The 27343-nt window shown below is 38.8% G+C and overlaps 1 protein-coding gene across 3 annotated transcripts in view; it reads left to right on the top strand.

Annotated features, from left to right (window-relative positions):
- Window positions 1-25472, top strand: part of tho2 (THO complex subunit 2-like protein) — a 109658-nt gene extending 84186 nt beyond the window's left edge. For 2 of the 3 annotated variants that reach the window (XM_053793554.2, XM_053793553.2), the window contains 3 exons: window positions 5795-5917; window positions 20037-20153; window positions 22443-25472. In XM_053793554.2, coding sequence (XP_053649529.1) covers window positions 5795-5917; window positions 20037-20153; window positions 22443-22577 — 375 coding nt within the window. In that variant the 3' untranslated portion in view covers window positions 22578-25472. The remainder of the gene's footprint in view (window positions 1-5794; window positions 5918-20036; window positions 20154-22442) is intronic. The other variant, XM_053793556.2, reaches the window with a different exon arrangement.
- The last annotated feature ends 1871 nt before the right edge of the window (window positions 25473-27343 follow it).

Genomic DNA, 27343 nt, shown 5'->3' with positions numbered 1-27343 from the left:
CAGGATTAATAGAAACAGGACTCAGGATAATAGTTACAATAATATTCTGTATAACCCTTCACCAGACACAGGATAAACAATGCAAAGATATAATAATGGTAATAAAACATTTACGCAAAATCTAAAAAATTATTAGTCATAGCAGCAGTCAGCCATAAGATAGACCAGGAAAACTTGAATCTACAAGAACAACTAAATGTTTTTAGAAATGAAATATTTGATTTTAGTACTGTAATTGGAAGTTATGAGCCAGCACTTGGAACTGCAAAAAGTGAGAAGAATAAAAAAAGATTAGATTTGATTTTCTGTGTTACTCAAACAAAGAATAAATAGTATAAGTAATTACATACATGGGATCACTGATCGAGACGAGAGCGGAGGGATGGAGAGATGCAGAACAACCTGACTACAGTTATGACAGATTGTTGTAGAGTGCAGTGGGGAAAAGAAATGAAAGAATAATGTAGTTCATGACATGATGACAACACTGATCAGGATGTGCAGGGAAGTTGGGTAGTTACATAATAATGTTGGGTTCTGTATTAGATTGAATTGTGTGGTAGCAATAACACAAATAGGTGGACTGTTAAGGTGTAATGTCAAAGACAGAGCCCATCCTTCAAATACGTCTGCCTCCCATGCTTGGCTTGAGTCTAACGAGGAATGCTTCCTGGAATGAAGGGCTAGGTGATGCCATTCAAGTGTAGTTATGTGACACCAGACTAAAGGACAGAGAGGCCCATGAGGGGTGGCACATATAAGGAATACATATTACTGATGACGACGACGATCGTAAAAAGGATAAAAAAAATTGCATTTTTTATTCTTGAGTGTCTGTTCTTTAAAGAAGTTCAAAAGCATTGACACACCAAGCCGTAAATGCAGAAACAACAATTAAAATAAAATACCAAAATTTATATTCAAGGGTAACAGTATGATCATCAGGATCATAAACTTTAAAAAAAGCTATGTGCTTTTAACTGAGACTTGAAAGCATGAACAGATTCGTAACTCTTAACAGACACTGGCAACCTATTGAATAACTCAGGACCTACATAAGAAAAGGCTCTTTGTGTAAATGATTTCTCCCCAACAGCACAAGGTTTGGTCAGTCTGAAAGGGCCCATTGCAGTTCTCAATAACATTCCCAAAGCTTCTGTGAAAGATACAGGCATATCAGCAAGATACTTGGGTTCATTAAACTTAATAGATTGAAATGTTAACAAAGAGTGTTTAAATTTAATTCTTGCCTTGATAAGGAGCCATTGCACCTCAAGTAGAGACTAGTGGGAACCCCAGGTGGGAGCGAAAATATCAGTCTAGCTGCACTGTTTAGTGCAGACTACGGTCTTTTAAGCAAGTAGTTGTGCATACAAACAATTACAAAAATATATTCGATAGGAAAAAATGCATGGATATATAGACCAAGATACTCTGCTTGTGTAGGTATATTCTAGTGCATAGACCCTTGTAGGTTTAGTGCTTCTTTCTCATTATAATAATTCGAGTGCATAAAGATAATGAATATGAAAATTGCAAGATTTCGTAATTCAGCTGCTGTGTTCAACAAGTGACAATGAAGAATCCAGGTAGACACTCAAGATTCCTCACCGATCCCACAGGCTGCAAACTAACAGTACTACAATCAAAGGCACCAAAATTTCCAATTTGTACTCTACTGAGGCTTCCTCGACAGTCAAAATCTCTTTCTTACTCTCCCTTTTTCATCATCCAAGTGAGAATATCCAGAAAACTTAAATAGAGTTTAGTATCTTCCACATTTGGAACCTGTATTGTAACCTAATGTATTGTCAACATAAAAATGATGATCAGTCCCATGGCCATCCAGTAGTAAGGTTAAGCCAGGAACATAACATTAAACAATACCAGTTCAGGAACAGAACCCTAAGGAATGTCATAGGGCAAAGGAGATGGCTCACATACAAAATCATTGACGACTACTTGATATCACCAACCAGAAAGATGCAATTTCAAAGTGATACTGCAGTATCCCTAAGGCCACAGCCATAAAAGATCACTTATCAATAATCCATGATCAGTGGTATCAAATGCAGAAGGCAGAGGTCCAACAGAATTAGCAGTGACATATTTCCTTAACAAGTGTTCAGTATGAAATCATAAACCTTACACAAAGCCATCTCGGTTGAATAAAATGATCTGAATGCAGACTGAACACATGACACCAAAAAATTTTTTATTGCATTTGCAGTATCCTGCATACTTTGACAACAATCTTCATGAACAGATTTTTTCACTTTTTCAATGTTCACATCTGTTTTTCACATTGATGGATGACCAGTGTTTATTATTGTCAGCTGATGTTCATCTGACATTGATTTGAGAAAGCCATTCAAAACGCTGTGTCTGACCCATTGATAAACATTGCTGAAGCATTTGGCGAGTTACACTAGTAATTTTACTGAGTTTGAAATGGTATTTCTCTCTCTCTCTCTCAATGTGTGTGGGTGTGTTCTTTCTTTTTAATGATTCCATTCTGTTGCACAAAAAATTGCAATAACACACTGACAACAACAAATAATGCCCATCTAACCTGAACAGAATGACTGACTGCACTGAAATACACCATGCTACTTCACAATGGAGTGTACTGTGCAGCATGATCTGTGCTGCCATCATATTTCACTGTGATTTGGGCACAGTAAAACTGAAAGGTATTACCTCAACATCTTAATGCTAGGAGAATTGGCTTTAGACAGAACCAGGTTCAATATGTAGCCATTAATGTGGGTTGGTGATAATATAATATTTTCAACATTATTCAGTTCTGTTAGTTCCAGGAACTTGTATGAATAGGGCTTCTGTTGTGAACAGTTAATTTAGTAGTTAGTCACTAAACACAGGAAGATGACTACTCTTCTTTGCAAAATATTCAGTGAAGAGACCAGAATCATCAAAAGATAGGGAATGTGTGCCATCAGAGCCAGTAAAATACACAACCATCAGTCTTACACCCTGTTGATGACAGTAGCTGCTACTGCCATTACTTCAAATGACATAACAGGCTGACCAATTGGTATATGATGAACACTTGACAGAAATGAAGAGTAAATGACTGGAACCCCAGCATTCCGAGTAACAGCTGACCTCAGAATATGGCAAGTCATAAAGGACCTGGGGAGAGCTGATGTTACCACTGCTGTATCAGACTCCAACAGTCATGTTTTTGTCAAACGTAAAATATCAAGAGAAAATTCATTTAGGACTTCAGTAACATGCATGACTTTATTTTTTATTGAACAGATGTTCTATAAGGCCACCTTCAAGAGTTTTGGGGAACCTGAGGAGGCATGGGAAGTTTTCTGAGGCTGTAAAATTTGTAGGCTTCAGTAATTTGTGATGTTGAGACACCATCTCTGGACAGTCTGAGCTAGAGGCAGAATGGTAGATTGTACCCTGAGCAGCAACTCTGGAAGAACAATTGATACCACAGGAAGATGATTTATTGTCACAATTTCTAGACTCATGATCACCAGAAAATAAATGAGAGTTTGTTGTTTACCAGTGTTGTGTCAACATCTGTGGTCCAGGAGCTTACAACTTTATACCAACAGGTATAAGATACTTACATTGTTAGAACTGAGGTAGAAGTTGACAATAATAATAATTTTATTACAGCATGGGACACTTGTTTGTACAGATGGGTGACATTTGTTATACATGCAGAAAGCTCATATACAAACAATAAATTTAAGAATTACAAGGAGAACGAACAAGGAACCAGTTATTACTTAAGATTTTCCAGGCTCTCACCATGTGTCTTGAAAGACATACAGTGGAACCTCGGTTTTCGTATGCCCCAGTTTTTGTAGGATTTGGTTTTGACAAGTTTTTTTTTTTTTTTTTTTTTTTTTTTTTTTTGTCAAAATTTTGTCCCAATTTTTGCACATCCAGTCAGTTTTTGTAGAGTTGAAAATGGTCTGTACCAAACGCGTCTGTGTGACTTGCCCTCTCGGCAAAGTTTTGTGGAGGAATATCACCCTAACAAAACTGTTGCAAGCCATGTCTGCAACATGTTCAATGACAATGCCTTGTCCCATTTTAGGCAAATCTTAGAGATGCCAGAAACAGACCTCTCTGGGCAGATTTTTTTTTTTGTGCAACAGGGGTTCAGTGACTCAAGCTGGTCCTAGTGCCAGTAAAAGACAAAGAAGGGAAGTAACCCCGGATAGGGCCTTGATACCTGAAATCCTTATGGAAGGGGATTTCCCTTCCAAACAATAACCTCTCCTCCTCCCTCTCCCCTCCTTGCCGTCTTCCGTATGCCAACAAGAGTCTTCGGTAAAGGTACAAGTGATGTTAAATGTTCATTTATCCATTTCATTAGTCATTTATATTTATTTCTCATTGTTTTCTGTATGTAAAACTATAGTTATTCTCTATAAAATGTAGTTTTTGTTAATATTTTTGGGTGTCTGGAATGGATTAATTGAATTTACATTATTTCTTATGGGAAATATTGCTTCAGTTTTCATTCAATTCGGTTTTCATCAGACTTTTTAGAACGGATTAATCATGAAAACTGAGGTTCCACTGTAGATACTTTGCAGCTTCATAGCATAGATGTACAGCAGATGAATAGACAGGGTAATTACCAGACAGCTGGAAAATTTTTAATGTACAGTAATCCATTCTACAAGAATGGAAATAAAGGATGGCTCTGGATTACATTCCAGTATCAAGATGAGAATAATTAAGCATCTAGACTCTACAGAGTAATGGATTCATTAAAAAAAACCAGCCTGGATTCAGGAACAGAAGATCCTATCTCATAAGTTTTTTAAGTTTTCATTTTGAAAAAAGTGACTGATATACAACAGAAAAGACAAAAATAGTCAAACTGCATCTTTCAAGATATAAAAAAAAAATGATAATACACGTATACGACATGAGAGGGTGGTGTACTTACTGGAAGAACATACAGAAATAGCAAGTGAAAGTAAATAGATGATGGAAGAATGGAATTTATAGAGTGGGCAACAGTAACGAGTGGAGTATACCGAGATTCATGGAATCCCTAGTTGATCAGGTGTGTATAAAAAGTGGAGAAGATTGAGTGTGTCACAACAAGACTGGTTTCAGAGTTTATGAGATAATACTAAAAGAAATTAAACAATCTAAATGAAATGAGATCCAGAAAGATATATGGTGATAATGTAGACTATACTACACACACTACAAGAATTAGATCCTTCCAGGGAGGCTCCTTCATGAAAGCGAATCCAGAAAATTGACCTATTGTCCTTTTCCCTGGATCAGATCTAAATACCTCTCATGGGAATGAGAAGTGTAACCCCTACTGGTTTAGCACTTCCCTGTGACAATAATAATATGGGAACAGTAAAAGGGTAGAGGAAAACTGTTTAGTTGTAGGCAATACCTTTGTCAGTCTGAGAATGGTTGGAAAGGGGAATGAGCTGGATGAGGAGGCGGGAAAGGTTAGATCCTTATATGCTTGAGTAGTAGGTATGATACGAAACATGAGGCCAGGACATGGCAAGGCTGGGGACAATCACAAAATATTTACGTCTCAGAATAAATGGAATGCACAGTAGTGTGAAACGATTGAAATGGGACTTTTTAAATTTTTGTTATAAAGAGGGGGAATTATTCTAGATTATAATGCTTATAAAAAAAATGGATCAAGAGCATTATCTAAATCATATCTGCATTGCAGTAGATATTGTCAGAGTCTTCCTGGATATTGTTGTCGTGATCACAGGGCTTGCAGATATCTTGATTTTGATATTCACAGAGCCGTAATAAAGAAGAGGGATCACGGAGGGAACACAAGCACAAGGAACGATCAAAGTCACAAGAGCCAGACTCAGACGTGTCTACCAAAGAAACCAAAAAGGAGAAGAAAGAAAGAAAGAGGGTAAGTGTTTTCCCTATTAAGTCAGATATTTGTTTAAATATGTTACTGATTGTAATGCATATTGAGGGTTCCGTATGAAGCAGTGTTCCTACAGTATGATAGGTAGTATCATTTAATAGTGAAATTAGAAGAATAAAGGTTTTCTGAAACCTCTGCTGTAGAGGAATTAGACCAGCATTGGTAGATGCTATTCTAAGACTCAGTTGTCTGTATACTGAACACTCAACTTGATCCCCATTCATTTAGTCTTTGTGAATTCCTTTAAGTGCATTACAGTGGACCCCCGCATATCGTTGGCATCACATAACGTTAAATCCTCATACCGATACATTTTATCGCTAAGATTTTGCCTCGCATACCGCTAAAAAACCCGCTCAATGCTATTCGTCCGAGACGCGTCTAATGTGCGGCCTGAGCCAGCCTCACATGTTCCACCGGTGGCATTGTTTACAAGCCAGCCTCCGCAGTAACATCCAAGCATACAATTGGAACAATTCGTATTATTACAGCGTTTTTGGTGATTTTATCTGCAAAATAAGTGACCATGGGCCCCAAGAAAGCTTCTAGTGCCAACCCTGTGGTAAAAAGGGTGAGAAATATTATCGAAATTCTGTGGTACCATGGTCAACTGCTGATGCTGCTGCTGCTGCTGCTGCTGTAGCACCGTCAGCTGCTGCTGCTGCTGGACCAGCGTCAGCTGCTTCTGCTGCTGTAGTACCGTCTGCTGCTGCTGTAGCACCGTCTGCTGCTGCTGTAGCACTGTCAGCTGCTGCTGTAGCACTGTCAGCTGCTGCTGCTGCTGCCGTAGCACCGTCAGCTGCTGCTGCTGTACCGCCGTCAGCTGCTGCTGCTGCTGTAGTACCGTCTGCTGCTGCTGTAGCACCGTCTGCTGCTGCTGTAGCACTGTCAGCTGCTGCTGTAGCACTGTCAGCTACTGCTGCTGTAGCACTGTCAGCTGCTGCTGTAGCACTGTCAGCTACTGCTGCTGTAGCACTGTCAGCTGCTGCTGCTGCTGCTGCTGTAGCACCATTGTTGGTGTGGCTTATTGAGAATACCAAGAAACAATTAACCCCAGAGGGTTAGCCACCCAGGATAACCCAAAAACGTCAGTGTCATCGAAGACTGTCTAACTTATTTCCATTGGGGTCCTTAATCTTGTCTCCCAGGATGCAACCCACACCAGTCGACTAACACCCAGATGAACAGGGAAAAATGCATGGAACTAGTGCTCATATTGGTGAATTTAAAGCCAGCAAAGGTTGGTTTGAGAGATTTAAGAATCGTAGTGGCATACACAGTGTGATAAGGCCTGTTCTGGAAGAAAATGCCAAACAGGACCTACAATACTCAGGAGGAAAAGGCACTCCCAGGACACAGTGTCTCATCAGTCATTGCTGTATCTTCAATAAAGGTAAGTGTCATTTATTCTTCATTTAGTAGAGTAGTACATGCACAATATATATTGTGCATGTACTACTCTACTATTGTGCATGTATCCTTCTCTTTGTGTGTAGGAAAATGTATATTTCATGTGGTAAAAAAAATTTTTTCATACTTTTGGGTGTCTTGTACGGATTAATTTGATTTCTATTATTTCTTATGGGGAAAATTCATTCGCATAACGATAATTTCACATAACAATGAGCTCTCAGGAACGGATTAATATCATTATGCGGGGGTCCACTGTATTAGGAACCCTTCCCAATCTTCGAGAGAGATTTTTTCTTTCATGAACATTTTTCACGTCCCATATCTATGGGTTAAAAAATGCAGGAGGGCCCTGCTTATACAGCAGGCATGCTAGATTTCAGGCTGCTTCTGTAAAGCAAAAATCACTCTAAAGTGAATCATAGCCTCTTTTTTTATTTTCAAATTCATTTAAATGCCTGATAACATATGTACACTATCGTATATTAAATGAGCTATAGAGCTAATCCTAATACATAGATGCATATACTCGTACAGTACGCATATTACTTACCTTAAAATATTTTCAGTCTTAGCTTATAGTGAGTGGTGAATATATTTATTGTAAGAAGTCTGAATAAATGAAGAATGGGTGTTATAGAAAACTGCGGCATTAGCGAAATGCTGTAAAGCGGGGCCTTCCTGTATTGATATTTCAAATGCCTTTCATATTCATCTTAAATATATAAAAACTTTACTTTATATAAAATTTAATTCTTAACTCAGACTGGGCACTCTTCCACTGCCCCTACTACAGTAATTTACATACATTGGAACCTCGGCTCTCAAACTTAATTGGTTCCAGAAGGCTGTTCAAGTGCCGATCTGTTCGAGTACAGAACAGATTTTTCCCATCCAGTTTTCTTTTTGGTTGGCTGTTATCATTAACCCTCTTAGGCTCCATGTTGACTTATTTATACAAATAATATAAAAAAGGCACCAAAAACATGAAATAGTTTACAGCAAATTCTGGCAGGTCATGTTTATTTGGGCGAGTGCTGAGCAAACAGGCAACTACCGGGTGATTTGTTTGCTGAACGAAGTGTTCGAATACCAAATTGTTCGAGTACAGAGCTGTTCAAGTACCGAGGTTCCACTGTATAATGTACTGCATGTATACTGTAGTTATGAAGTGGAGATAGTGCAGACATTCAAGCATCATGGAGCAGATTTATCAAGTATTACTTACAGTGGCACATTGTTTATACTTTGTAGTACTATGTATAAAATTAGATTTCTTTACATTTATTGTTTATAATATTAGTTGTGTTTGAAATTATGGTAATATTAGCTGTGTTTGAGGTTGTGGAAATATTAGCTTTGTTTGTGAGTGGTAAAATTAGCTCTGTTTGAGAATATGGTAATATTAAAGGCATTTGAGAGTGTGGTAATATTAGTTGTGTTTGAGAGAGTGGTGCTACTACTAAAAATAGACAGAGACTGCTCTCTCATAATGCTTATACCAGTAATTTTGAACATATTTCTTGTAGCAGATAGAGAGGTTAGAAGTGGTTATCACTCAGGATTTAAGGGTCATATTGTTTTCGTCGGTGCCCATTGGTTGTAAGGGAAATTGACTCTTTGTACTTTTTTACAATTTAATTATAGATGCATGGACCTCCAGTCCATTGGTTTCATTTTTCTTTTTTTTTTTTTGTATACACTAAAAACAGATGGTTAATGGTCTCAGAGATTATTGTTTCTATAAAGTTATTTCAGACCAAACCTTCTGGTTGACTGCCTGATCAGTCAGGTTGTTGGTGCTTGCTTTGTGTATAGTTCAATAGGCCCCCCACTTACATTATTTGATTAGTGAAAATTTTTTCAAAATCAATGTGTTTGGGACTCAGAATTTATTTTCTGACATGTAGGGTGATGTGAAGCTTATACTTTTAACCCTTTCACTGTCCAGGCCCCCAAAATTAATTTTGATCCCAATGTTCACTTTTTTTTAATTAGTTTTTCTAATGAAATAGAGAATCTTATTCTGAAGGTAATGTACAAAGGTATGAAATTTTATGGTAAACTTATGGAATCAAGCAGGTGCAAAGTCAGCTGTCTGGGCACAATTTACACATCAGCGATTTGCCAACTTTGAGCAAGTTAAGTCAATCCCGTTGCTCCATATGACCAGATTCTTAATTATTTCACTAGTTTACCCCCTGTTCAATCAATTGAGCACAAAACCCCATTTAATATTACGTTCCTTTTAAAGTCAATTTGAAATTTTGGCCAGTTTTCGTTAAAAATACGTTTATAAATGAGTGCAAAATCCCAAAGACATTCCGGGTTAAAAAACACCCCTGTTTTTAATCCCACCCCCAGGCCTCCCCTGTATTCCCTTCCCTTTCCCTTTTTGAATTCTTCAAAAATAAAAGCCTTTTCTGAATAATCAAATTAAAATGGGAATGATTGGTCGGGGTTCAGTGCCCCATAATTAATCAGCCCTAAAAAAAAACCCAAAAAACAGACTAGGTGTGGGAGCCCCCCATCCCCAGGAAAGTTAAAATTTTTCCTTTTTGTTTAGGGGTTGGGCGTTAAAATTTGGTCTAAAATTAACCTGTGCCCTCCCCTCAGACCAACCAAAACCCCCAATCCCTTTCCCCCTTCATCCCCCCCTTTTTCCCCCTCCCCCCTCCCAACCCCCCCTCCCCTTTTTTTGGCCTTTTTTTTTTTTTCCCCCACGGCACATGGTTTCTGGGGAAAGGTAACCCACCCCTTTCCCTTGGGGTTCTTGGCAGTGGGGGTTTCCGTGGAATCTGGATTCCGGGGATGTCCTGATCCTCTCCCGGTTCCTGGGGTGGTTTTGGGTGTCTCTCGGGTGGGGTCCGGAACCTTTTCTAATTCGGGGTGGTCGAAAAAATATCTTTTGGCGATTTCCCGCCCTCTTTTTTCCCAAATGCTCACAATGTTTCCCCTTCCGGTTGGGTTTTGGCAATGGGTAGGGTTTTCAGGTTCCATGCCATCCCGCTTGGGTGCTGGGTCCTCTTGGCGTAGGAGATTTGGGCCCCTTTCTTTTCCTCTGGAACTATCCCCCCTGTCCCCCCTTTTTATTCTTTTTTTTTCTTTTTTTTTTTTCTTTTTTTTAAAAAACAAAAAAAAAACCTCCATGCACCCCCTGTCCATGAACCTCTCCCCGGGCCCCCTTCTTGATACCCCCCCGTTCCCCCCCCCTCGTCTTTGGCCCCCTCTTGGACATTCCTCATGCCTCTGTACCTCTTGCAGTCTGTTTCCCCCGCCCCGGTACTGATCCCCCAACTCCCCGATTTATCTGACCTTGCTCCCCATCTTCCCCCTTCCCTTCTTTTAAATTTTTAAATGGGGCCCCCCGTTCCACGGAAACTCGTCCCCGCCAAAATCCAAAAACAGTTCCTGCGTGATCTTCTCCACCTTCGTTTTTTTCAAAAAAGATAAACCGCCCCTTCACTACCTTTACCTTATTTTCAACTCTTGGACTAAATTCTTCATTTTGACCCGCCCTTTTTTGGCCTATCTTTCTGACCACAGTTTGGGAGGCACTCCCACCATGTTGGAAAATATTTCTTTTCTTTTTAAAAGGGTCACACATCATCACGTACAAACTCAGGCTCATGGCTTTCTTTTCCCATATGTCTTTCTGTCATTTTAAAAAACATCTTTCCCTCAATTCGTAGTGTCCCCGTCATTCCCCATACCATGGTTCAAAAAAATTTCCCAGACTTTGGGCCTGACTTCTTAAAGCTGGAACCAAATCTCCCAATCCTCAAGGTAAACCCCATTTTTCCCTTCCCCCCGGCGGGAGCGATACCAAACAATTTTTCGTTTCGACGGCGTGAACCCCCATCCTCAGTTTATTTTTGGGACATCGGTTAAATTTAAAAGGGGCCCCCTACACAAACTGGAAATTGCTGGCTTTTGGGGCATCCAGCGAAATATTGCAGATCTCGGTGCCCGTCTGGGTGGATGACCATTCTAATACATCTTGCAATGCCCCCCCTCTTGTTTTGGGTATGAGGCTCCCGTCTCTCCCCCTTGAAGTCCCCAAAGGCAGGGAAACCCGTTACCTAAAAGGCGAAGGTCCCCCTTATGCCATGGCAGTTTCACCCTCCCCCGGGAGACTACCTCGTGTTTTTTTTCCCGTGTTTAAAATGCCCCCCACTTCGGTATCCTTTCCCAAAACCAATTGGTTTACCTCCCCCATGTCCTCCTGTATCTAATTTTTTTTTTGTCTATCAGCGCCCCTATTTCCGCCTCATCATCTACAAAGTGCTTTCCGCGGGAGATCTGTGACACCTCCTTGTTCGGGCCTAAAGGGTAAAAAAGGCCCTTTTAAACCTCCTCCCTCTTCCACCTCCTCTTTTTCCTTCCCCTGTCTCTGCCTGGTTCCCCCCCTCCCCGGGCTCTGTTAAAAGTGGGGTTCACCCTCCCCCTCTTTCTACCTTCCCCCCCTTTTCCCCCCAAAAGTTTCTTCCTCTTCTCCCACCTCCCAGGTTTCTCCCTTTTCTGCCCCCTTCCCCTTCCCCAGTTCCCCCCAACCCTTTTTCCCCCCCCTCCTTGGTACAGTAAAACAGTTCAATCTTTCTCATCCTCCCCTACCACCCCTTTGTCTCCTGACGTCTCAATTCAAAAACCCTTGACAATCTCTGAATATTTGAAGGGACCAAACCATCAATGAACCTGATCCACCCTCCTTTCCCTTCTCTCTCCTCTCTCCATCTCCCCCTTTTTCCAGCGCACCTTTCTGCTTTTGGGCACTGCCTCCGCGTGGACTCTTCAACCCACTCTAGCCCGGGGAGCCCCCTGGGTTTCATATCTTTTCATTAAATCTCCCCTTTACAGTGGAATATACAGGCCTCGGGAAATGGGGGTGAACTTAGATGTTACTCTCAGTTTTCCCCTGGTGTTTGTTAAAATTACATTCTTTCTCCCCCCTCTCAGGCTTTTTTTGATTCTTCAGATCCCCCGTGGGACTTAATAAAAATCCTTCTTCTCGCTGATTTTCCCTTCCATCACTTTTTTGTTATACCTCACTCATTATACGGCCTATCCATTTATAGGTGGTATCGCTCTGTTTTTTATTCTCTCCCTTCGGGCTTTTTCCCATTCGGATTTGCCTTTCTTTTTCGTCATTCCCCCAACGATTCTGTTCAGTTTTAATCCCCCCCCCTTCCTCGGGGGGGTCTCACTGTGTTCCGTGGCATTCAGTTGGGGTTTTCTTCCACCCCCCCCTCCTTTTTAAATAGTCTCCCCCCTTTTTGACCCTCGGACTCCCCCTCTCTCTTGGGATCTCTCCAGTTTTTGCTCTTCCCCCCGTTTAGATTTCACTTGGTCTCTTCTCCTGGATTTTAATGGCGATCTTTCCCCCAATCATTCTTTTTCCCCCTTCATATTCACCCCTCTTGCATCCGCGGGAATTTGTCAGGCAAATTGAAACCCCTCACAATTTTTTAGAGGGTTCCCTTTTCATCCTCCATCATGACTTTCCCTCTTTCGTCCTCGTTTAACCGCCCTAAATTTTTCAACGGGCGGCTTCTCAATGTGCCGGGGGTTTTCCTGCTTGTGCTGGGGGGCGTTTGAAATGTGCATGGGCATCGGTCAATGGGCACGGAGCCTTTTGGGTTTTAAGAAGGCGTCATTCGCTGTGTTCCGTGGTTCGCGCCTTTTCGGCGAGTTATTCACCATCCTCGCTTCCCCCTAAGTGCAGTCTGGAAAAAACCAAAAAATGAGTGGGAAATTTCTCTCCCCCTTGTTTGGGTTTGGGTGTTGTTAAAACCCACTGATGTTTCCAATGTTTGGGAACATCGTCCATATTTTCAGGATCCCCTCCCCTCCCCCCTTTTTTTTCCTCCAAAATCTGAAGTTCCCCTTGACTTTTCTTCTCTCAGAAAAAACTATAATTTTTTTACACTTCAGAACGCGAACCACCCAACATATCATCGGGGGCTGGGCCCCGGGGTTTTCATATTGGGGCCCAAAATTCATCAGTCGCCCTTTCAGTCTTTCGCCTTTACAATCTTATTTGGTCCAAAAATTCTTTCGCTGGGGAATCCCATTGTTCTCCATTTCAAAAACCCGGCCTACGGACGCCTCCCCTTCGCCATTGCTCTTACCATGGGTTTTGCAAAAATGATCCCGGTAAAAGGCGTTTTTGGGGTTTTTAAGAAAGATCTCTCCCTTGTCAATATGGTTCGTGGGGCGTTCTCCATGGGCCTCCCGTGGTATGTTGTAATGTGAATAAACCCCCCCAGTTTTCCATATTTTTGACCTTGGGAAAGGGATTACAACGGGGTTTTAATTTTAAACCCCCTCCCCAGGCCTTTGGGCAAACTACCATCCTTCTTAAAAACTTTTTTGACAGGCATTTCCTTTGGGTTTTGTTTTCCCCGGGCTTTATCCCAAACTGAAGGTGTCCCCAGGGGGTGTTTTTCCCCCTTTTTTTCCCTTCTATTTAAAAATTTGGCCCTAGTCTTATCAAATATTTGGTCATCCTCTGTGTTGATGCCGCTTCCTTGCGGCGCCACCCTTTATTACGTTTCTCTCCCCTATGCAGTCGACCATGTTTAATTGGGCCCCCATGGGTTTAAATTTTCCACTCCCACCAAAAACCTTTTCTGGGCGCTCTGTCATCTCCCATCTCCTTTTTCTTCTGCCCCCTTCCTAGCATTGATAAGTCAGGTTTCGGGGCCTCCTCTTTGACCCTGGGTTTCCCAAAATCATTCCCTCTGAAAGGGAACTTTTCCCGCCAGCTAATTCAAAATCCCTTCTCATCTTTTTGGGGGGCTGATTCGAACCCCCATTTCCTTCCACCTCATTTTGAAACATTATGGTGACCAGATCTTTCGGGCATCTCTGCTCTCTTTCTGCCTTAACCCCTTCATCACCAGTTCGTTTTGTGATGCTTTTGCTCTTCCCCCGTTGGAGCCTCTTGCAAGCGTTCCATCTATCTCCGCGTGTCCTTCCTTACACTATTCCCCTCATTCTCCATGATCCTTCCATTTTAGAATGATCCTGATTTGTGACATTCTTTATTTTTCCCCCCTATTACTCCCTCCCTTCTCTCTTTTCTTATTACTCTTTCTTCTTTAAAAACCACCCTTTTTATTTCTGTGCTCCTTTTCCCCCCCCTAAGTTCAGCTGTTGAGTCTGTTCTTTCTCTCCCTTGCTCAGCCCAACTGTCTGATGCCCCTCTTTTCTTGACCACTTCCCTCATTCTCATGCCATTCTTGTTTGGGGGGTCGTCTTCTAACGCGGATTAAACAGTGTTTCGGACAGGTTCGGGTTTTCTTCTTAGCGTATTTTTCTGCTGAATTTTTCCCTCCTTCGCATATCCCTTTGCATCTATGCCTGTGTCAAAATTTTGGTTTCTCAGACTCCCCTTTGGGGCTTTTGGCTATCGAAATTTGAACACCTCCCCCTTGTCCTCCGTATCCCCACGGGTCCGCATCTTTACCCAAAAAAAAAAGATATTTTTTAATTTTCCCGGTCATGTGGGCGTCAGGGCAATAACAAACAACACTGCTCAGTCAGCAGAAAAACCTACCAGTTTCTTAATTTTCCCTTTACGGTTTTTGCTCAATATCTTCCCCCCACCCCTTAAAAAGTTGGGGCTTGCTCAAAAAACACCCCAAACTATTAAACCAGTGTAGGTTCGGGTGTCTTCTTATCACCAGGGGGGGTTGGAACTACCCCCGTCTTGAATTGCCCTATTAAATCTTCTCATGGATATTTTGGAGAGGGGTCCTCTCTGTGAGTGCCAACTCCTTATCTCAAACCCCTTTTGTTGGACTGCCCCCCTTTTCAGACCCCGGAATTTTCCTCCGTCATTTTCGCTCCGCCTCTCTCTTTCCTTCCTTCCCGATGGGGGCCCCCCTTTTTCCCGGGCTCTCTTGACTTTTGACAACATGCTTAATTTACAAATTCTGATCCTTTTGCCCCTTTTTTACTTTAATTTTACCCCCCCCCCCTTTTTTATCCCCCCCCGCGTTTTCGAACCTAATCATCCCTCCTCCTTCTGCCCCTTTACCTGCTTCCCTACCTCGGGGCTTTTGCCTTTTCTTAGCGCTTTTTTGATTTTATAATAATTACTACTTTAGCCCCAAATTTCAAGCTCATTTTTTCCCCTAAATCTCAAAATAATCTCTTAATTCAGTAGTATGTATTCCATTCTATCAAATGATACAAAAATAGCCAATAAAACCATAAAAACCATCTGAGAAAACTCAAAATTGCTATTTTAAACCAAACACATGGTTAGTTTTGCTTTTCCCATCATACACCACATTGGGCAGGATTTTTTTTATTTTCTGTGCACACACCCTGTGCAGACCTACTCTCATATCTATGCCAAAATTCACTTCTTGCAGCTTATCTGAGTGAGCTGAGCTCATGATGTAAAATACATGAGGGACCCCTGGCCTCAGGGGATGTAGGGGTTAACAGGAAGATGTGTTTGTGAAGCTGGTTAATGAAGGTAATTTGTTACACTTTCCATGCTGTAAGGAACTCTTATCCAGTATGGAAAGGAATTTGTAGAGCCTTGTGAAAAGATACTTCAGGAAAAGTTTTGGTGATTTCTAAAAGCATGGGCATGTGGTACGACTGTTTCATAATCCATTTGTAGTTTCACCAGATGACTTAAGTGAAATATTTTAAATGCAACTCATTGATTTGCAAGCCAGTGACACTTCAAGATATTCGCAAGGAAAATTTTCTTTTGAAATTTTATGCAAGCCTACATGACATTCGTAAACTTAAAGAAGTTTGCTGTAGGCATGTTTACGGTCTTTGGTAGTACAGTACATACATTTGTGAACAAAATTTCCAAGGATGAAGATTAAGCCAAACCTTTAGTCAAGATTTACTGAAGAATATTTGCACAAAGTTTTGAAACTGTATGTGCCAAACATTGAATTTGAAGAGTAATGTGTTTTCTACTAAACTGAAGTCTTATATATCACATTAAGATTAAGCAAATAAGAAGTTGTAAGTATGATGTGCTCAAAACATTAATTATATTCAGTTGAACTTTGTCATCTGTGCAATTATAACTTTCAAATGCAATTTAGTTTTTGTTTTTACTGCTGGATTCCTTTATTCTTTCATAATAAAAATACAGTACAAGTTAAAAAGCTACATTGTGTTACACTTTTGTGTCCATCTAATTATTGGATATTATAATACAGTGAGTGAATTGTGGAAGAGGTTTGCTGATTTTGATTTATTCTTTATGTTTATGAGGGTAATTCTAATTAATGTTATTAATACATGGGTTATGTTAGTTTTTTTTTTTAAAAAACATTGGCCATTTCCCACTGAGGTAGGGTGACCCAAAAAAAAAAGCACTTTCATCATCACTCACTCTATCGCTATCTTGCCAGAGGCATGCCAATACTACAGTTCAAAACTGCAAACATATCTCCACTCCACCCCTCCTACAGAGTGCAGATACTGTACTTCCCACCTCCTGGACTCAAGTCTGGCTAACCAGTTTCCTTGACTTCCTTCATAAGTGTTACCTTGCTCACACTCCAACAGCACGTCAGGTCATAAAGCCCACTTGCCTCCACTCTTATCTGACATGCTCACACAAGCCTTCCCCTTTCCCTCGTTTGTTATTGTGTTAATTTGCCTTCTGTTTCAAGATGCAGCCCTGATCATTCATTTGACCATCTTATGTGGTTCACTCATGCAGGAAGGCTAGGGACCACACCTGTACAGGATTCCTGTCATATAGTTGTAGAACATTTGCAATGTATTTCATGTATGACATGCTGTTACACTCCCCTCAAAAAATGGACCAATTACCTGGTAATTTTTTTTATCCTATCAAAAACTATTGTTTTTCAGGCACAGAGGCTTTCTGTTTTTTGGGAGGGTCCAATAATTCCCAAACCTTATTCATAGAATATTCTACAGTTAGCCTTACACAAATAATCCACACAGAAAGAAACCTATGACAATGCTTGTGTCCAACTTGGACCATTAACTAGTCATAGTGTGTGACTAGTTAATGGTCCAAGTTGGACCGAAATGTCGTCATAGGCTTTTCCCTGTGTGTGGGTTATTTGTGTATTGTTCTAGTCATAGTATTGTGCCTTTCTGTTCTGTCCACTTGGCCTCCTGCTTTTCACTTAATACTGTACAATCTAAAATGCCAAAATCTTTTTCATTAAAAATTAGTTCTTACTGTTATCTGATTAGCTCATTACTAGAGGCAAATGTTCGTTATTCATAATTCCCAGCAGACAACTTCACTGATCCAAAAAGTGCCTTCCCTGTGGTTGTAGACAACCTCACTGATCCTAACAGCAGTGCCTTCCCTGTGGTTTGTAGACAACATCACTGATCCTAACAGCAGTGCCTTCCCTGTGGTTGTAGACAGCATCACTGATCCTAACAGCAGTGCCTTCCCTGTGGTTGTAGACAACCTCACTGATCCTAACAGCAGTGCCTTCCCTGTGGTTGTAGACAGCATCACTGATCCTAACAGCAGTGCCTTCCCTGTGTTTGTAGACAACCTCACTGATCCTAACAACAGTGCCTTCCCTGTGGTTGTAGACAGCTTCACTGATCCTAACAATAGTGCCTTCCCTGTGGTTGTAGACAGCTTCACTGATCCTAACAATAGTGCCTTCCTTGTGGTTGCATGTTTCCACTGATTCATTCCCTTGTCTTTCTCAGTTCTGTTAATACTTGTTACTTCATTACTTGGCTCCATTGCTAGTCTTTATTTTGTACAAATTACCACAGCTCTTAAGAGCCTCACTGAATTACCCCTTTTCTTTTACATACTGTACTGATAATTAAATACGTATTCATGATAGTACAGTGGTACCTCGAGTTACGAACTTAATTCATTCCAGAAGACTGTTCGAGTGCCGATACCGAACGAATTTGTTACCATAAGGAATAATGTAAATTAGATTAGTCCATTTCAGACCCCCCAAAAATACACTTACAAAAGCACTTACAAAAATACACTTAATAATTGTTCGAGTTGGGAGCTGTTCGAAACTCGAGGTACCACTGTAATTACAAATGTAGTGCAATGGAGAATATAATGCCCTGGCTCTATAAAGAGCTATGTTTTCCCCCTCACTTCATTGGGCTTCTGTAGTTTTTTGAAATGCAAGCTTCTCTAGCTTCTTTTGAGAAGTCATTGCAGTCCATCAAACCAGTCATTGCAGTCCATCAAACATCAAACACTACTTAAAACGACACATTGGAGCAGGGCTTAAGCTGCTTACTCTACCTTATATACATGAAGACCCCAACACTTCACACGAGGGAAGACTCCCCACATCTGTTGAAGTACATTCAGCTGAGAGGGTTAAGTTTTGATTGATTACTCTGAAGCAAGTTCTTCTGGTTCTGCACTTCAGCAGGAAGCAGAGCCTTTGGAGGAAACCTTAGGTTAAGTCATTATAACTTGTCTTATTTTGTATACAGTATTTATATTGGCTTTATGCAATAGGTAGTATGATACAGTTAACACAGATTACATGTTTGTACAGTACTTCAGTAACTATGAGTGATATTGACATGAAGCCATTGGCAAATAACAGACAAAGTTTTAAAAAGGAAAGAAGCCATATTTAGGTGCTCAGGAGGAGTGCTGGGCTCAAACTTGTGTATATTGTAAATACATAGAGAGAATTTGTTTCAGGTTAAATTCCTGATAAAACTGTTAAAATTATTGAACAATATCTTTGTCTACGCTTGGCAGAGTTGCCACTGCACTTTGGCTGCCTAGGGTCTAATATTATATTATGGTCTGATTTTCTTTGCTTTCTTTAGTTTTATATTTCTGACATTAACATGTTTATGTATACTGTGTATTATAAAATAATATACAACCAGCTTGGGATCAACAATAAGGAAGGATACAGTAAACCATGTTACACAGCTGATGTAATAGAAAGAACCATAGAAAAAAGGTCTTAGAGTTCTTCACTTAGCAATACTGTGCATCTTATTAGAAGGGAAATACATTTGTCAGCAAGGTTTGGGGTGTCGTTTTCAGTGGTCCAGAAGGGTAATGCTTGAATTTTCCATCATAGGTCTAAAGTAAGATGTTACTATGTTAAATGATGCTCTGGTATGCCAGTTATTCTCAAGTCTTGTGTATATCTTGCTATACAGCATGTGTCACATTCTGATTTTCCTTCTTCCACTCCTGTTTTGCTAGCACTGGTGGATTGTATTTTCATTTTATCTGCCAAGTTTATTAACTTTGTGTCAAGTGAATCACTAAACCCATGTGAGTCATTAGGTTGAGTGTCATAACGATTATTACCTATGGGAGGTCATCCAGTGGTAGGGCTGGTGGAGGCTTGAACCTGTGTTCTCTTAGGCTGAGAGGGTGATGTTGAATATTAACCCTTAAACTGTCCAAACAGATTTACGTTCACATGCGTAGTGCTCCAAAAGTAGATCTACAGTTTTTTTTACATATTTTCAAATATAACAAAAAAAAAACGTAGATCAAAGTTTTTTACACGTTTTCAAATGTAAAAAAAAAAACTACGTTTTTTTACATACTTTCAAGTGTTGAAAAAACATAGATCTACGTTTGGACAGTTTAAGGGTTAAACAAAGGACAGTCAGGTGAGATGCCAGTTCATAGGAAATATAATTTATTGTAAAAGATACTAGCTATATATGATGTTTACAGGAGCGCTCCTCAGATGAAGCAGCAGATGGAGAGTTGAAACGGAAAAAAAATGATGAGAGATCGAAGTCTAATGGCCGGTCAGATGATGATCACAAGCATAGACACCAGCAGCATCGGGTAAGTTCTTTACCTTTATTCCTGTCAGGGTCCAGACCCCTGCTTTGAAAATTGCTCTCAGGGTCCAAGAATTAAAAAAAAAAAATATTTTTTCTTATGAAATGATAGAGAATCTTTTTCCAAAGGTAATGATGCCAAAAGTACGAACTTCTGTGGAAAATTTACAGAATTACACCGTCACAAAGTTAATGCTCTCAGTAATATTTACACATTTTGCCCACTTTGAGTCTTATTTTAGGCCAATTCCATTGTTCCAGTTGACCAAACTCTTATCTATTTCACTAGTATGCCTTCCATTCTATTGATTGAGTACAAGAAACTATCCATTTAACTATTTCAACTACCCAAGAAAATAATCAGAAATTGGTAATTCAGCCAGTTTCACACTAAATTCAAAAATTGCCATTTTCAAAATAGGGTCTAGAATAAACAGTGTAGACATTCTTGGCACTATAACATTTCCTTTGTTCATTAGTTATATCCCCAGGCCTCTTCTATATTACACTTGCTTTCCATTTTGAATTTTTATTCACACAAAAAATGGAAGATTTATTGTTATGCAGACTACTGTATTATAATAATTGTATAAATAATATCAACACATTCGTGAGTGCATTGGACACATTGGATGAGTGACAATTTGTGCCCTCTGAAATATCGGCAAAAATCAAACATTTCCACTAATTTGAGCTCAATTTCAAGCTACTTCCAGTACTGAAAGCAATCAGAATCATCTCTGTTTCTGTAATATATCTTCCATGCTATCAAATGATAACAAGAAACTGAGAATACAAGTATAAAAACCATTCAAAAATACATCGCAAAGTCGCTATTTTAAACCAAATACACAATCATTTTTTTTTCATCATACAGTGCTAGGGGCAGGATTTTTTTACATGGTGCACACTCACTGCATAGACCTACTCTCTTGTATCTTTTCCCAGATTTACCACTCGCTGCTTATCTAAGTGAGCTGAGCTCATCACATAGTACTACAGCACAGTCCCTGACTTCAGGCCCGTAGTACTAAGGCACAGATCCCGAAAGGGTTAAGATTTTTTTTTAAATTCTTATACTGTTCTATTATTCTGTGCCAGTAAACCCTCTTAAAAAGTGACTGCACATAGCAGGTTTTTGTTACAGCACATTTGGAAAAGCACAGCCAAGTAGTTTCATTTGTTTATTTTTAAATTATAGGCATTGTCTCTTGTATACAGCTTCTCCTCACTTAGCGATGTACTTGTTCACCGATGACTCTGACTAACGACGGGCTCTTTGACCAGTATGCATGCCTAAATAATGTATACTAGAGCTGATTTCCTCTATTCTGTTTATTACAATATACAGTACACTACTGTATAAACATTTAAAAATATACTAAAAATTTTATAAATGGTGCAAAGTTGACATTAAAACAATATCAAAGATGGTTGACACAACCCACTACCATTATAGTATGCTCCTCATTTATCGACAAATTTATTTACCAACATGGTCTTAGGAATGCAGCTCCATCGTTAAGTGAAGAGAGGCTGTGTTGTTTATTTTCTAGTGATCTTTACATAAAAGAGAATTTTCTGAACAGGTGGAAAATGTTTTCTAGTTTGAATTCAGATTTTTCTTAAAAAAAAATAGGCATTTTTAAAGTATTATACATACTGTATAGTCTGTACAAATTTGCAGGCTTAGTCATCTGTTGGTTTTCATTATCCAACTTTTAACTCGTGAGCATCCCATGAGTGAATTTTTTTTTTTTTTTAACACATTAGCTGTTTCCCACCAAGGCAGGGTGACCCAAAACAAAAGGAAACCCCAAAAAGAAAGAAAGAAAAAAACTTTCATCATTCAACACAGGGATTTTCTGCCTCAGTGGGAGACGGCCGACTTGTTGAAAAAAAAAAAAGTACTTATTTCTTTCAGTCTTTGTGCACGACCTATAGATTGTGTTCACTGACTTCCCTTGCCCATATCTCTCTCTTCTGGTTTTTTCCTTCTGATGAATGCCAGTATAAATTTGATGAGAGTGGCATATCACAGTCTTTGAGATGCAGAATCAATCCAGATTTTAAAAAACTTCACCATTTTGCATTATTGAAGGTTTTTAGTTCCCTGGGGCCTTCAGGTAGGTAACTGCCTTAGCCTCTCTCCCTTCCCACAATGAAAATTTGTAAGGACAATTGCAAGAATTTAGATTTTTAAATTCAAAAGTTTTCAGAATAATTTTTTTTTCTGAATAAAAAAAACTCCAAATTTCCAAGAAATCACTCTAAAAATGTTTTTTTTTTCCAGGCTGATAGTGAGGAGTATCATGATCGATATGTGAATGAGAGTCGTGGAAAAGACCATAGAGATTATGATTACGAGCGTGAATATGAACGAGATTATGAAAAGCACCCATCAAGTAGACATAAGCGTAAGAATTAATTTAACTAGCTGTAAAGCTAAACGACACAGATTGTTGTTGCTGGATATGCTGCAGTTATTCTATGTTTCCCATATCATTTATGTACTTACAGGTACAGTGTATGTATAAAAAAATACAATCCATTTAATTTATTGTGGCCTTGATTAAAGCATCTCATTAAAAGATATTAAATGAAGGATTTATTAGTATTTTTTCCTGATATCAAATTTTTAAGTAAGATGATCTTATGTATTTTGTAGATGTTTAGCTTTCAGTCTATAAGGTCACTCTTTGAATTAATTTTGATCGTGCAGTATTTAATTCAGTTCTAGTGATACTCTTGCTTTGAATCTGCATAGTTCAGTTTGAGAAAGTGTATAATTGGTGAGTAGAAGTATCAAACACACAGACATTCACATAGTAGTATACTGTCATATATTGTACATATAAATAGCATTTTGTTTCTATCAAAAGTACATGTTTTGTTAAGGTACATTATTGGTAAATATTATGATATAATTAATTTTGGTACAGAATTTAAAGTAAAGTACTGTATTGTTTAGACAAAGTTTGTATTGGTCCAAATTTGTGCATGTCTGGTGAGATGTATGTGGTCAAACAGTTTATATTGTACATATATATTTCATACTTTTCAGTTTTATACTAGAATCCAAAAACAAAAACAAAAGAAAAATAGGATTTATTTAATAGTATGTGAGCAGCATCAGGGACTCTCCTTTTGTTATTCTGGAATGTCAGGACAATAAGTCCCTCTACATTTTGTGTGAGTATGTGGATTAAAAGCAGTTTGAAATCAATATGTGTTACTGAAAAGAATATCCAAGGTACATGCAACATAAATGGTATGCTGAAAGTTTGTATAGAAGTTTTCATGTACAGCATGTATGAGCATGTTCACCTGACTTGCACAAGATCTACATTCAACGTATAAATACACCACATGTATGTGGGTCTTAAATCCATGTGAAGTACCTCTGCAACTATTTAGTGTATATACAGGAGGTGGAGGGGCCCCAAGTTACACTTTTACAATCACCAAGTTAAAGTGCAAACGTGTGAAACGTAACCATCCTTTCTACATTATTTTCTATACGAAGATTTCTAATTGAGGTTGAAAAATCGGGAATGCAACCTATTTGTAAGTTGGGGTAACTCACTTGCTGTGTGTGCATGCATGTATGTGTGTGTGCATTCTGGAAGTGCAGGTGTTTGATTATGTGTATGGATGTGCATTTCATGTATATCCTGCATATAGCAATTCATTGCACATAAATCCTGTGTAAGTTTTGCATCATGCAGTTTACATGTGGTTATGTATAATCTGCATACAGTGTAGAAATTTATCATACAAACACCTCATGTATAGGTATTCAATCTGCATCCCATGTGGGTGTGTATAATTCACACAGTATGCACCTGCCTGCCTCACATACCATGTGTGATCAGTACATGTACTGTGGATGTTCATTCCTTATACACCATGAGTGTGGATGTTTATTCTTTATACACTATGTGCAGTGAATGTTCATTGTAAATACACTAAGTACTTGGATGTTAGTGTTTGCTCACATACACTGTGTTTGAGGGGAAAGTTAAAATACTTTGTATGTGGATGTTTAGCTCGCATAAACCACATGTAATTGTTCCCTCAGCATTCACCTTGTGTATTAGTTTATGATCAACATAATTTATGTATGAGTGTAATCTGCATACAATAAGTGAGGATGTTTTCATATACGTATATTGTGTACATGAATGTTACCAGCAGCACAGCATGCTTGCAAAGAGAGAGTTTGTATGTGTACGTTTTTATTCCACATTCAATTTTATGCACATCATGTGTATTATCTGTATTCATTGTGCATATGTCATTTACATATACAGTGTGTGAGGGAGTTATGTTTTCTATATGCACTATGTATGGATGTTTAGTTCATATAAATCTTATGCAGAAGTGTCTAGCCCACATACATACACATACATGTGAAAATGTTCAACTTAAAAGAAATTTAAGTTGGCTGTAGTTATACATTGAGAGTAAACTTATCATGTAGGTTAATTCCTATTACCATCAGTAACATAGGTCATAGTTTTATATTGTGGTACAAATTATTGTAAATATTTGTAATTCATGTTTTTGGACATTTTCTTATCTGGTGATTTAGTTGTTTTACATAAAGGGAATAATTTTGAATTGTGCGTTTAATTCACAGTTTTGAAATACCATGCAAGAATACTGTAAGGTGGCTGATTACATACTGTACTTGCATTCTTGTTTTATAATAAACACAATTAATAAGTTCTCAGAGATATATAGAAAATACTGTACAAAAATTTTCATTTTTTTTTTTTTTTTTTTAATAATATGATGTAGTAAAGTGTATTTTTTTTTTTTTTTTTTTTTTTTTTTTTTTTTTTTTTTTTTTTAAGGTTATAATTTTTAGGTAGCGAATTGTAGTTTTCAGACTGACTGTAATCAGCCATCACTGTTAGTGCAGAATTTTGTTCATTACTTTTAAATTACTTGGTACTTAATTACTTAAGAAATATTACTTGATGATTGCCCTTTTATTGACACATTATTTTCAGTCTTGTCTATCAAACTCAGTGGCTCAGTAACACGTGTGCTAGAATTGCATTGAAATAAGAATTTTTTAAATTTATGAGAATTTAGAAGAGAAATGTCTCCCAAATCAGCAATATATTTTTATTTGAACATATATTTTATACTAAAGTACAACAGATAGGTCCCAAGGTTTTAATTTCCATTATTCCATTTTCTTTTAATTTATATACAAGTTAAGCAGTGCACATATGATATTTTATACAGCCTGTTTGCAATATATAATCTGTAAGATAAAATGTGATTAAAAGGATTTTTTTTATTTTATGTACTATTGTTTGCTTCTACATACATTTCTATACTTTAATTATAGAGGGGTAAAGACAGCAAATAAGGGTGTTGCTGATAAGAATGTTTACATAGTGATTTTTTTTTTTTCTTCAACAAGTCAGCCGTCTCCCACCGAGGCAGGGTGACCCAAAAAAGAAAGAAAATCCCCAAAGAGAAAATACTTATATCATTCAACGCTTTCACCACACTCACACATTATCACTGTTTTTGCAGAGGTGCTCAGAATATAACAGTTTAGAAGCATATACACCTACCATCCGACTTACTACCTGCTCGACTTACGACCACTCGACTTACAACCGTGTTTTTTTATGCCAAATTTCTGGGAAATAAACAACTATTTGTGTTGTACACTGTGTTTATCCTAAACCTTACAGTATAAAATACAGTACTAACAACATAAAAAGTAGAGTAAATCATGAAATACCAAAATAAAATAATAAAATAGTCATTACAAAAATGTTTTGTTGATATTCAGTAGTAAAGTTCGACTTACGACCATTTTGACTTACGGCCGGTTTCTCGGAACCGAACTCGGTTGTAAGTCGGATGGTAGGTGTACATATAAAGATACACAGCATATCCCTCCAAACTGCCAGTATCCCAAACCCCTCCTTTAAAGTGCAGGCATTGTACTTCCCATTTCCAGGACTCAAGTCCGACTGTATGAAAATAACCGGTTTCCCTGAATCCCTTCACTAAATATTACCCTGCTCACACTCCAACAGCTCGTCAGGTCCCAAGTACCATTCGTCTCCATTCACTCCTATCTAACACACTCATGCACGCTTGCTGGAAGTTCAAGCCCCTCGCCCACAAAACCACCTTTACCCCCTCTCTCCAACCCTTTCAAGGACAACCCCTACCCCACCTTCCTTCCCCTATAGATTTATGTGCTTTCCATATCATTCTACTTTGATCCATTCTCTCTAAATGCCACAACCACCTCAACCATCCCTCTTCTGCCCTCTGACTAATACTTTTATTAACTCCACACCTTCTCCTAATTTCCACACTCCGAATTTTCTGCATAATATTTACACCACACATTGCCCTTAAACAGGACATCTCCACTGCCTCCAACCGTCTCCTCGCTGCTGCATTTACCACCCAAGCTTCACACCCTTATAAGAGTGTTGGTACTACTATACTTTCATACATTCCCTTCTTTGCCTCCATAGATAAGGTTTTTTGACTCCACATATACCTCAACGCACCACTCACCTTTTTTCCCTTATCAATTCTATGATTAACCTCATCCTTCATAAATCCATCCGCCGACACGTCAACTCCCAAGTATCTGAAAACATTCACTTCTTCCATACTCTTCCTCCCCAATTTGATATCCAATTTTTCTTTATCTAAATCATTTGATACTCTCATCACCTTACTCTTTTCTATGTTTACTTTCAACTTTCTACGTTTACACACATTCCCAAACTCATCCACTAACCTTTGCAATTTTTCTTTAGAATCTCCCATAAGCACAGTATCATCAGCAAAAAGTAACTGTGTCAATTCCCATTTTGAATTTGATTCCCCAAAATTTAATCCCACCCCTCTCCCGAACACCCTAGCATTTACTTCCTTTACAACCCCATCTATAAATATATTAAACAACCATGGTGACATTACACATCCCTGTCTAAGACCTACTTTTACTGGGAAGTAGTCTCCCTCTCTTCTACACATCCTAACCTGAGCCTCACTATCCTCATAAAAACTCTTTACACCATTTAATAACTTACCACCTATTCCATATACTTGCAACATCTGCCACATTGCTCCTCTATCCACTCTATCATATGCCTTTTCTAAATCCATAAATGCAATAAAAACTTCCTTACCTTT

The sequence above is a fragment of the Cherax quadricarinatus genome, chromosome 71, assembly GCF_038502225.1.
Source record: "Cherax quadricarinatus isolate ZL_2023a chromosome 71, ASM3850222v1, whole genome shotgun sequence".
NCBI lineage: Eukaryota > Metazoa > Arthropoda > Malacostraca > Decapoda > Parastacidae > Cherax > Cherax quadricarinatus.
The sequence above is the reverse complement of the archived record's forward strand: the minus strand, read 5'-3'. Positions and strand labels throughout refer to the sequence as shown.